The 13,622-nt window shown below is 42.8% G+C and overlaps 1 protein-coding gene across 2 annotated transcripts in view; it reads right to left on the reverse strand.

Annotated features, from left to right (window-relative positions):
* LOC117506091 (metabotropic glutamate receptor 4-like) overlaps nt 1–13,622 on the reverse strand; it is a 771,651-nt gene that overhangs the window by 104,250 nt on the left and 653,779 nt on the right. For both annotated transcript variants that reach the window (XM_034165608.1, XM_034165614.1), the window contains one exon: nt 7,292–7,492. In XM_034165608.1, coding sequence (XP_034021499.1) covers nt 7,292–7,492 — 201 coding nt within the window. The remainder of the gene's footprint in view (nt 1–7,291; nt 7,493–13,622) is intronic.

Raw genomic sequence — 13,622 nt, forward strand, 5'->3', positions numbered from 1 at the left:
GCAGTAGTGTGGCTTTCCTGCATGGTGTGTACAGATTGTTTCTTTTTAAAACCATGCTTTGGTTTTTGGTTGCCATGTTTTGTTTTGTTTTTTATCAGCTCCCTTACTTTTGCAGGCATGTTCAGTGTGCCCCCTTTTTCCACATCTCCTGCAGTCAATGTCTTTACTCCAGCACTCGGCTGCAAAATGTCAATGTCTTCCACATCGGTAACATTTGCGCTGAGCAACCTTTCTGTGGAGACTTTGTGGAGTGTTGCACTTGAATTTAGCTGCTGAGATTCCTTGGCAGCTAACTCCATGGACACGTTGATTTCATTAGCTTTTTCCAGGGTAAGTGCACTCTCCATTAGCAAACGTTTCTGTGCTGCTTCACTCCTCAGCCCACACACGAGTCTGTGTCTGATAGTGTCATTCAGCACATCGTTAAACTCACAATGTTCTGCTAGCTTCCTTAATGCAGCCAAAACACTGTTACAGACTCACCTTCTTCTTGGTTTCTCTTATGGAAATGAAAACGCTCAGCAATTAACAGAAGCTTTGGTGAGAAGTGAATTGTGAGGGTAGCCACTATGCTGCTGTAGCTTTTATTTGCAGTCTTTTCTGGCTGCACAAGGCAACAGAGTAAATTGAAAGTCTTCTGTCCCACCACACTCCAAAATGTCGGCACAAGCTTATCATTTCCAATGTCGTTTACCTCCACAAAGCAATCAAAGCGCTCTGTATAGGAGCTCCATTGCTCCATATTCTCGTCATATGGGTCGTTGTTGTCCAAAAAGGGGTTGAAAACCAACTTCAGCTGGATTTAAGTCCTCCTCCCAATCAGCACAGGACACCCACTAATGCCGCTTATCCTCATCGCCACTTTATGGTATCTTGGAAGTATTTCTTCAGCTTATATGACTAGATCCATAGTAAACACCGGAGACTACGTCTTGCTTCATTGTTGGCTCTTTATTTAAGATACACTCTCCAATAAAGGTGCCTTCTAGCCACAGGTATATGTAATACATCATTATGTCACAAAGGTGTCATTATGAGGCCACTATCGCCACAATATACAACATGTGACACTTACACTGCGGCGCCATGCATCATGCTAATGCATCTCACTTGATGCCACTCTATATCAGATACTCATTTCAGAGCTGATGACAAATTTAGTGTCGGAACTTGGCTGATGAGTGGCATTGGAGGTGGACATTATTATACGCATCATGTGCAAATACCGGCAGGCTTTGCGCCATGTCAGATCCATCTCGAGGTTCCCTCCTATGCATTCAAATCATTTCAGATGCTGTTTCACCACCATCAGAATATGTAAATTGCAGCTAGATGGTCCTCAGACTGCTCATGGATAGGTGTCCCATCTGGACCGGACCCAGAGAATTATGAACATGTGCTTCACACTCAGGGTGTCAGCCAATTTTGACCAAGTGTGTGGACTTCCACAGATGGCTGTCAGAATGTGGTGGAACTGAAATCCGACACTTTTCGGATGTGCGCCGAGTCATAACTCTGACACCACTCGTGCGTGATTCCAACTACGTGTGACGGTTGTATTACAGGCCCCTTCACACAGAGCACGAATAAGTAAGAATCAGGGTGAATCACGGTGAAACAGCCCGCATGAAACATTGAAGCGATGTCGGGAGGGACACATGGTCTGGCAGGTGTGAACAATCCTGCTGCGATGGTTTTGTGCACGCTGCTGCACATGCACGAAACCGTCGCAGCCTGAACACAGTGTGAGCAGCTGGAGCATGTGGAACCACATCGCGCAGCTGCTGTGGAAAAAACAAATACATGCCACCCACGGGATTCGAACCTGCAATTTACAAAAGCTCTGATTGCCAGCCGGAAACTTTACCACTGCGCTACCATCACTGTCCTATAAAAGGTGCATAAAACGCCTGACGTCAGTAAGGAGATAAACATGTTTAACACTCACAAACCCAGCCTTTTCTCCCACCTCCTATTCTGACTGGAGGGTGCCAAATGGCACTTGCATTCTGACTTTCTCAAAGTCAGATTGCAAGTGCTATGCATGTACAAAAATAAAAAAGTGACCACAAAAATTGAACAAATTTAAGACATAAAAACAAAACTAAGCTTCATGTGTTGTGTGGGCCGCTGAAGAGGAGGTACTGCTGGCCCACCACCACCAGAGGGCGCCCTGCCTGGAGTGCGGGCTCCAGGCACCAGAGGGCGCCGCCGCCTCACGTGAGCAGCTACGGTGACAGCTGTCACCCATCACCTGAGACAGCTGACGGCAATCATCTGTGGGGTATATCAGCAGGACGGCACCTCCACCTCATTGCCGAGATATCGTTTCTACCTACGAGGTAACGTATCAAAGCTGACGGAGTGTATCCTTTTGGATTAGTGTATAGCTTGTGGATTACTGTTCCAACGAGAGGTGGAGGTAACTTCCCTGCTGTTCGGAGTCTTGGGTGCAAACGCGCCCCCATCTAACTGTTCTTTGTTCCTCGCCAGCAGTACCAGGTCCGACACGCGGAGGCAGTGGCCACCTGGGAGTTCGGGACTTGGCGGCTCCAGTATTTCCGGGGTCCTGTGGCGGAGGAAGCCGTGTGGTTCGGGTCTTACCTTGGAGAGGCGTCTCCTATCTTCGAGCCTGCCCACACGACACTTTTGTGAATTGACTGTTGTCCATTTCTGTGATTGGTTGTATTCGTTGTGCACGTTCACAACAGTAAAGCCTTGTTATTTGACTTTCTCCATTGTCCGTTCATTTGCGCCCCCTGTTGTGGGTCCGTGTACTGACACTTTCCCAACATCATGAGTTAAATGTAAAGTCAGTTTTCTTTTAAAAGTTTGCAATGATGATGAACTCTCTGTTATATTTCCTTGATCATTCCATATTTGTACGACACAATATCTGATGGAAAACAGACAATGTTTTTAGTTTTATAGAAAGGATGGTTAAGATGACTATTCTGTTTGGCGTGATATGAATGAATCTGTGAATTTAATATGAACACATTTCTAAATGCTGATGGTATACATAAAGGTTAGAACATGTTTTTGTAAATAAACACACACATCTGATGAATATTTATATTGTATACTGTGAGAATCAAAGAATAATACAGGGTCAATGGGCAAGCCTTATCTACAAAATGTTTGAGTTTGCTGATGATTCCAAATGATCTTACTGTTTTTACCTCCGCCAAGGAGGTTATGTTTTTGGTCACGTTGGTTTGTTGGTTGGTTGGTTGGTTGGTTGGTTTGTTTGTTTGTTTTTTAGCAGGATAACTCAAAAAATTCTCAACGGATTTCAATGAAATTTTTACCAGGGGTGTATCTTGGCCTAACTAAGAGGTGATTAGATTTTGGTAATGATCTGGAACATAATCCAGATCCAGTAATTTTTTTTAAAGATACTTTATCATTGCAGGATAGGGCCAATTTCAACATTTTTGCATCTAACTTCATGAAGACGGGTCACAAAGTCTGAACAAAAATTAAGTTATGACACAATAATAAGGTCTGTCATATAGCGAAGTTTGGTCAGGATCCGAGTAGAAAGGATAAAGTGAAAGGAAGAAGTGCCATTTGGCACCACTCTGGTAGTTCTAGTGTTAAAAAAAAATAAAACCACACACCATAAAAAATACCACATTTTATTGAATCCCTTTTATCGAGCGAACAATACAAGTATGAACCGTCTGTTCCTCTGTAGGTGACCCATGGTCACAGACGTACAGTCATGAAATGACATAAATGAAGAAGGGTGCTCTTATCATGTCCACATCTGTTGGCCCGGCGTGTCCAACTGGCCCTGCGTGCGTGTCTGGCCCAACATGCATGTCCTGTGGATGGTGTGCCGCAGGATAGACACAGTGTCATGTGGATCAGAGCTCACGTGGGTGATGTGACACTCAGATTAGAGCATGACACGGGAGTGGATTTTCACTCACGTCCCATCCCACTCCCAGAAAAAAAATCCCATCCTGTCCCAATCCTGGACTGGAGTAAAAAAATGAATCCCATCCCGTCCCACTCCTGTAAAGATGACTCCCAATCCCATCCCGCTCCCACTCAAAATCAGTCCCACTCCCATCCCACTCACGTATGTCTCGCGCCGTGATGATCAATCAGGGACTGAATATGTAGTGACGTGGAGATGTCTAGAGTTTGACTGAAGATGTGAACATGTCCTGTATCTGGTAGCAGCCTGTGAGCAGGACTTATGTCTCTTTTGAGTTTTTGGAGCGAGCAGCAGCACCACAGCAAGAGCAGAGTTTCTTTCTCTTTTTATTTTACGTGCGTGCGCGAGCGAATCGTCTGTGGAGAATATTTTATTAATTAACTACACAGATGTATAATAAAACAAATGGCGACTGGTTTCTAAACACAATTATGACAGAGTTTTTTGGTGGAAGAGCGAGCAGCAGCAAGCAGCGGAGTTTCTTTTTTTTTATTGTTTACATGTGCACGCGTGAACGTGACAGTTGGTCCTTAAATTGGGTCCTGCAAAGGCAGAAGGACCGCTGAAAGCAGCCGTTATCCAGACACAGCTCCTGCAGCAAATAATGATACTCCCTGTACTTCCTGTATATATCCGTGTGATCAAGGTCCGTCATGTTAACTTGACTGACAACCGGAGCCGGCGAGCGGAATGGAAGCTCCTCCTATTTGATGATGCACCGGGGCGAATTTTCGCAGCAAAAGCAGAGCGACACACCGGGTGAAGGAGGCGCGTCCGTCGCCACACGACCCCCGCAAATTTGTAGTGTCTGATTGCGCCCGGTGTGAACACGTTTTGGTTGTTTTAAATACACTCAACAAAAATATAAATGCAACACTTTTGGTTTTGCTCCCATTTTGTATGAGATGAACTCAAAGATCTAAAACTTTTTCCACATACACAATATCACCATTTCCTTCAAATATTGTTCACAAACCAGTCTAAATCTGTGATAGTGAGCACTTCTCCTTTGCTGAGATAATCCATCCCACCTCACAGGTGTGCCATACCAAGATGCTGATTAGACACCATGATTAGTGCACAGGTGTGCCTTAGACTGTCCACAATAAAAGGCCACTCTGAAAGGTGCAGTTTTGTTTTATTGGGGGGGATACCAGTCAGTATCTGGTGTGACCACCATTTGCCTCATGCAGTGCAACACATCTCCTTCGCATAGAGTTGATCAGGTTGTCAGTTGTGGCCTGTAGAATGTTGGTCCACTCCTCTTCAATGGCTGTGCGAAGTTGCTGGATATTGGCAGGATATTGGCAGGAACTGGTACATGCTGTCGTATACGCCGGTCCAGAGCATCCCAAACATGCTCAATGGGTGACATGTCCAGTGAGTATGCCGGCCATGCAAGAACTGGGACATTTTCAGCTTCCAAGAATTGTGTACAGATCCTTGCAATATGGGGCCGTGCATTATCCTGCTGCAACATGAGGTGATGTTCTTGGATGTATGGCACAACAATGGGCCTCAGGATCTCGTCACAGTATCTCTGTGCATTCAAAATGCCATCAATAAAATGCATCTGTGTTCTTCGTCCATAACAGACGCCTGCCCATACCATAACCCCACCGCCACCATGGGCCACTCGATCCACATCATTGACATCAGAAAACCGCTCACCCACACGACGCCACACACGCTGTCTGTCATCTGCCCTGGACAGTGTGAACCGGGATTCATCTGTGAGGAGAACACCTCTCCAACGTGCCAAACGCCAGCGAATGTGAGCATTTGCCCACTCAAGTTTGTTACGACGACGAACTGGAGTCAGGTTGAGACCCCGATGAGGACGCCAAGCATGCAGATGAGCTTCCCTGAGACGGTTTCTGACAGTTTGTGGAGAACTTCTTTGGTTATGCAAACCGATTGTTTCAGCAGCTGTCCGAGTGGCTGGTCTCAGACGATCTTGGAGGTGAACATGCTGGATGTGGAGGTCCTGGGCTGGTGTGGTTACAGGTGGTCTGCGGTTGTGAGGCTGGTTGGATGTACTGCCAAATTCTCTGAAACACCTTTGGAGACGGCTTATGGTAGAGAAATGAACATTCAATACATGAGCAACAGCTCTGGTTGACATTCCTGCTGTCAGCATGCCAATTGCAGGCTCCCTCAAATCTTGCGATATCTGTGGCATTGTGCTGTGTGATAAACTGCACCTTTCAGAGTGGCCTTTTATTGTGGACAGTCTAAGGCACACCTGTGCACTAATCATGGTGTCTAATCAGCAACTTGGTATGGCACACCTGTGAGGTGGGATGGATTATCTCAGCAAAGGAGAAGTGCTCACTATCACTGATTTAGACTGGTTTGTGAACAATATTTGAGGGAAATGGTGATATTGTGTATGTGGAAAAAGTTTTAGATCTTTGAGTTCATCTCATACAAAATGGGAGCAAAACCAAAAGTGTTGCGTTTATATTTTTGTAGATGAAAATCATCATCTATTTTTGGCATTCCCGCTCCTGCCCACTCCCGTTCATTTTTATTCCCGTCCCATCCCAATCACGGGATTGATAAAATTTTGACTCCCATCCCGTGGGAATCCCGCAGAAATCACGTGACCCACGGGAATTCCTGAAAAATGTCATCCTCTAATTCAGATCGCCTGCTGTGTGTCATGAGCTGATGGTCTGTTTCACCTGGGACATCCTGTCAGTATGCGCGCCATGCCTTCGCTCGCTGCAGCCTGTCACAACACATGCGCACACATACGAGACACATGCACCACATGTGTGTTGTTTTTTGCAATGCCACACTCATGGAGGCACTTACACAAATTTCACATCCAGCTCGACAGTGATCGTCTGCTCACTATTTTCGTGCTGACTGCAGGAATGGCCACACATTTTCTATTCTAAGTGTCAAGCGAGTGGTGTTGGATGTTCGTGTGTGTCACCTGGAATTTAGCCAACACCTGCCGCGAGAGGGATCAAATGGGCTCTCACAGGGCACACTGTCTTTCAGCCGCTGGTGTGCGCAAATAATTGTAGCGACACGTGTAGGAGGCGTTACAGGCGGCTCTGATTTTTCACGAATGGCATGCAATTCCTCCTTCATGCCTAGTCGGCTTAAATCATGTTATGTGTGAAGGGGCCCTACCTTTCATTGTACCTGTTACAATGACAATAAAGAATTTGAATCTCTGGATCTGAATCGAGTGCTGCTTAGTAAGAATATTTTACAGCGTACATTTGTTGCCAAAGTCATGCTTGTGTTTTCAATGGTTATCAATAGTAGAAGACCTCATAAATAAAAAAAAAAAAACATGCAATCCTGTATTCAGCACAGACTGACCTGCAAAGTTAAGACGGCGGATGTGCTTGAGCAGATGAGTACCATTGATGGGATCCATTTTGGCGCAGAGACCCACCTTCCCAGGGCAGAGTTCCTGGTGCATATTGTGCAGTGCGTGTGCCATGGCATACACGGCATCAATAACGAACTGCACCTTTCCTTCCTGCTCATAATGTGAGTCCTTTCCTATCCGCTCCTGATCTGTGAAATACAGAAGCAGACTTAAATTAGACACATTGCAGACATGGACTGAATTGAATCAGGGTGGATTTTTAACACGACCGCAACCGCTGAAACTGGGGAAAGTGCATCTATCGGCTGGCACTGGTTTGGCTCATTAAACATATTGAGTGCGAAGATAGGTCATGTATTCACATCAATGTAGTTAAATGAGAGAGATTAGAAAGACTAATTTAAAAAATGACTTTGGAATAGACATGCAGTGCTAACTGCCACAACATTCTCTGCAAACAAAGAACAAAAAGTGAACTACAGAATTTCTTGCCAAGGTGTCAGCACTCAAGAAATATGTAAAAGAGGCAAAGTATTTGCAAATCAGAACCCTCGTTAGCATTTAAATAGTAAAGGCACACATGCAGCCACAAAGTAATCTGAACGTGATTACCTCATCTACTCCCAAGAGGGTACCTATGGTGTAAATATCAAGTGCTTACTTCATATTACTAATAATTTATCAAGTGTACAAGAAAAAACAAACATTTCATTCTCATTAAGCTACACATATACGAGGTCTGTTAGAAAAGTATCCGACCTTTTAATTTTTTTCAAAAACCTGATGGATTTGAATCATATGTGCTTGCATGAGCCAACTTTGAACCTTCGTGCGCATGCGTGATTTTTTTCACGCCTGTCGGTTGTGTCATTTGCTTATAAGCAGCCTTTGTGTGAGGATGGGTGGAGTCGCTCATCGTTTTTTCTTTGCAAGGAAATGGCAGAACGACTGGAGCAGCGCAACTGCATCAAATTTTGCTAGAAACTGGACAACAGTTTGGTGGAAACCATTCGGATTATTCAGACAATTTTCGGTGACGATCCTCTGGGAATCACACAGATCAAGGAGCGGTACAACCGGTTTCAAGACGTCCGCACAACGGTGGAGAGCGAGCCGCGTTCCGGTCGACCATCAACACACTGAAATGACCAGATCATTTCCAAAGTGAACGCTGTGGTGATGTGGGACCGTCGTGTGACTATCCGAGAAATTGTGGAAGAGGTGGACATCAGCACTTGTTCGGCACATTCCACTGTGACAGAAGATTTGGCCATGAAAAGAGTTGCAGCGAAATTCATCGGCACAAAGCTGCTGACGGAGCAAAAGCACCACCGTGTTGAAGCCTCACAGGACATGTTCATGCTCACCTCGTCCACAATTTCTCGGATAGTCACACGACTGAAAAGCCACCGAAAGCCGTCTGAATCTTCCGAATGGTGCACGAAGTGAGCATGCCACAACATGTCCTGTGAGGCTTCAACACGAAGGGGCTTTTGCTGCGCCAGCAGCTTCGTGCCGATGTATTTCGCTGCAACTCTTTCATGGCCAAATCTTCTTTCACAGTGAAATGTGCAGAAAAAGTGCTGATGTCCACCTCTTCCACAATTTCTTGGACAGTCACACGATGGTCCCACATGACCACAGCGTTCACTTTGGAAATGATCCGGTCGTTTCAGCATGTTGATGGCCGATCGGAGTGCGGCTCGCTCTCCACCGTTGTGCGGCCGTCTTTAAACCGGTTGTACCGCTCCTTAATCTGTGTGATGCCCAGAGGATCGTCACCGAAAATTTGATGCAGTCGCGCTCTCCAGTTGTTCCGCCATTTTCCTTGCAAAGAACATACGACAAGCGACTCCACCCATCCTCACACAAAGGCTGCTTACAAGCAAATGACACAACCGACAGGCGTGAAAAAAATCACACATGCGCACGAAGGTTCAAGGTTGGCTCATGCAAGCACATGTGATTCAAATCCATCAGGTTTTTGAAAAAAATAAAAAGGTTGGATACTTTTCTAACAGACCTCGTATGTACCAAACATCACTAAAATCTATAATCAGGAGAGACCTATGGTATAAGTGACAAGTGCTTAATATGCTTTGTTATTTAGCTATTATGATCACAGGAAAAAAAAAGATTCTTCCTCAATATATAAATGTGTAATGGAGGCCAGTAGGTGGTGCTGTGCAGAAGAACTTAAGAGAACCTCAATAACTAAAGACAAAGGATGCAAGGATGATAGTGAGTTATGCTAGCAACACAGGTTACAAATGCATCAAACAACTGTAAAGTCTAATCAGCATATCTACTGTACTCCCCAGTGTAAGTATCAAGTGTTTACTATGTCTTGTTATTGAATTGGCATGTTAATGAATATGTGTCTCCATCCATCCATACATACAAAGTATGACACCATATGCTCTGTATATTATGTGTTCACTCTATATTATAATAACCAAGTGGCCTCTGGGGGGATGCGTGCATGTGTATGGCTTCAAAAACAGAAAAACTGTGGAGAGCTGACATTTGGTATGCTTGTGTATGTTGGGTCAAGGATGAACACTGTGAAAACAGAAAGTTGATAGGACTAATATTTTTTTTTTAAATTAGCCATATTAGCTAACAACAGTGAACAAATGACATTATGCTGCAATGCGCCATGGGAGTTTTGGGGTTTTAAATGTTGGTTGATTTGTGTTAGTTTAACAGTGTTGTTATTGATTTATTGTGTTTTTGTAGTTCAAGTGGTTTAGTGAGTTTAGTTAAGTGTCATGTTACCATTACCATGAGTGGAAAGTGTGGTGCGTTTGTTGTCTTCTGTTTGTTGGTGTGTAAAAATAAAAGCACCTGCTTGTGGCAAGAATGCAGAAAAGACAAAAAGCTCTTTGTGCATGTGTGCCTATAGGTTCAATTATGCAGAAACTGGAGAGAGCTGACATTTGCTGTTTGTTATGCTTATGTATTTTGAGTCAAGGATGAATGCCATGGAAAAGGAATGTTGAATGGACTAATATTTTTGGAGAAATTTTGGATATTATTTAACAACACTGAGTAATGGACATTGATAATTACATTCTGAACTCACACACTATTCCAGCAGGGGGCAGTAAATCACCTATTTATTAAAAGAGTGCATGCATGATTTTATTCAGTAAGTTCAATATAAGTACATTATATAATTGTAAAAATGTTAAAAATACATGGATGACACAAGAAAGTGAAAATAATAATAGTGTGTATATGATACCAAGAACCTAAACAATTTATAAATACATTAAGACAGTAAATTAACATTAAAAAATCACATAACTAACAGGAAATAAAAGGACTGAGTTCTTACTCTAAAAACTGTTGAGGTCTAAGGTTCTAAAAACATTCTGGACTCACACGCCATTCCAACTCATTATGCAAGCTTTGCATGATTTATTACCACCCTTGAAAAATGTCAGCTACCCATTTTATAAACACTACCCAATCTGGAAGCTGTGGATCCCCACGGACAACACGCTAGTTTTAAATGATTTGTATTAAAGTCCAGCAGAAAGAATGATCTGCTTGTGAACTTGTGCACAATCCTTCATTTCAAGAAGGCTGTATATCTCTATGATAGATACAATCCCTCCAATAGTTTTACCCCCTACTGTGGAAAATAGTTTTGACAGGACGATCCTGTGGAAGCCAAGAAGAATGACTTTGTAAATGGAGGAAGTGGCATCGGTCCAAATCGCTCAGAACAAAATGCACTGCTCTGCTCTGAATCTTATTCTTCCTGCACTCGATGGGTTTTGCCTCTTGCAATTAGCTAGAAGGTAAATATCTGGATCACTGCAGACGAGCAAATCAATTCCAATATCTGGAGTGTGAGGGTTTTCTCCTCTGGGAAATCTCATCAGTTCAAAACAAAAACTGCTTCATGTCTGGCAAACACGGATTTCCATGTGAGCGACTCCGTTAACGCCTAGTGACAAACATACATACCCGTGCTCTTACCTATTATACTGCACACTAATTTCCATTAAAGCAGGAGTGCATTTGCAGACATGGACTCTGTGTGTGTGAGTTCGGCCCTTTCTGCTGAGGTGTGTTTCGAGCAGTTGGAGAAGCAGGAAATAGAGACGTCCGTTCAGGGATAATCCGCTCTCTGGCTGGATACAAGAACTTGTAATAGGAGTTTATTAATCCCAGCTCAGGTGGTGCCCCAGGTTTTTGTAATTGTTAATTGCTCAGAGGAGGTGGACGCTGAGAAGGAGATACAACATGTCAATTCTAAACTACCCTCCACGTCAGGAGCCTCGGAGAGAAAAGACATCGCCGTCTAATTCCTGCTGTCTGAATATTTGGGATAGAGATTTTAAACCAGAGGTGTGTTCAATAGAGATTGACAAGAGCCTAATTATAAGGGATGAGTTCATGATAGAGATGCATATATTTACATACACATGAAATGGAACTCAATTAAGCATAACAAATTAAACCACGAATAACAGGATCTACTGACGATCGAAGGACATTTACAAAATAATGGCGGTAGCTGTTAGCTGATGGTGTGCAATGCCACTGGTTCAGTTAGTCCCCTCATCTGGTCCACCCCTGTCCAAAGTTTACATCATTATCTGGATTTGGACCAAACAATACCTATGGATTTACAATCATTAGATTCTGAAGACTCGCCCTCGATCCCAATTGTGATTTTTGACCCTGATGGCTTACCTGTGTTTCTGATTGCAGACCTGTTTACCTGATCTTGAACTTTGACCCTGATTGTGATTATTACCCAACGTCAAACTATGGCCATCGGGTATTGTGAAGACTTTGTGTCCATCCATCTGTCTGTGCTTAGATCACTCCTATTACTGCCAGGGTATTCAAATTCACAGGGAAAATTCTTGGGACACAGACCTTGGACAAGTTCAAAGATGGTTAAAGGTGACCTATTTTAAGAGGTCAAAAGGTCATATTCAGTTTCCTATTTTTATGCTCATACATTGCATTAGATTTTTCTTTTGATAACTAATATTTGATCTTATTTCCACACTTTTGACCCCTGAACTCAGATTCCATTTGTGGGAATTTCATCCTGATTGCTAATGTGTATTTCTGCTTGTTCTTTGATCTTGATTGCTGACTTTGATCCTCATCACTGACCACTGAGCTTAATCGCAGAGGTTTGTTCCTGACTGTTTCCCTTTAATCTACCTTTTTCTCCAGATCTGTACCAAAATAAAACACTTTTTTTGCCCATGCTGGACCCCTCCAATAACATTTTATTAAATTTTTTCATGAGTTTTTGCATAATCTAACTAGCAGGCTACATAACAAATGGTTAGCCTAGGAAGGCCAAAGCCTGAAAAAACCCACCCCACTCTCACATTCTTTTTTTGATACTATCTCCAAATGCATCACATCTTTGTAACCGGGTCAAGTTTCACTCATTATTTTTATTTCACAAAAATGTAACAGATTTCATGACATATCAAGAACTTTTAGATTAAATCACTTTTCATGATGTCAATATGAACGTGGAGTGAGATCAGATTACAGAAAAAAACACCTGCTGGCCTCCATACTTCAAATACAATAAAGTGGAACTCAATGTACAAAATCCTGATTTAACTGGACAACCATTACCATTCACAAAAGGATCAAAAATGTTGGGTTAAAAGGGTTTTGAAGTTATTAACTGTGGAAAACACTTAAACATGTTGATTCTGTCATTTCCAGGGAAAAGTAATGTATTGCTATGAGGCAGCCACAATGCAGGGATCAAAGTAGGTTGTTTGGGGATGAATGTTTTTAGATGCCCCATAATTTTAGTGGACACATTGTCAGAGATCACCTCACAATACAAGTGATACTCTTCAGTCTACCTAAGTAATTGCTGGTTTAACACAAAGTCATGGTAGTCATTTTATTTTTACGTATTCAGATAACAATCCTTGGCTTTTGATGGGAATCAAAACTACAATTATTCAACAAAACAAAGGTTTTAACTAAGAGAATATGACTCTGTATAACAACTTTCAAGAAAACCCCCCAAAATAACAGACATTAAGCTCACAAAACTAAATTATAAGGATAAACCGCAGAACCTTTTCAGATCAGGCACTTCATGGCTTGTTTGGAAGGTAGTGAAATCCATGTTTTGGATGCCGCTGAAGAAGTGTTTGCTCTCTTTAGGTGGTAAGTCTGATTTTGATCTTTCAGATGAGTTGAAAAGTTTTATAGTCATTTTAATGTTAATTATTTTAATCAAAAGCTGTCTGTTTTTAGTAATATTGTCTGCGAACAAGACAACAGTGTGCATGTTGATCACACCAT

This window comes from Thalassophryne amazonica, chromosome 3, assembly GCF_902500255.1.
Source record: "Thalassophryne amazonica chromosome 3, fThaAma1.1, whole genome shotgun sequence".
NCBI lineage: Eukaryota > Metazoa > Chordata > Actinopteri > Batrachoidiformes > Batrachoididae > Thalassophryne > Thalassophryne amazonica.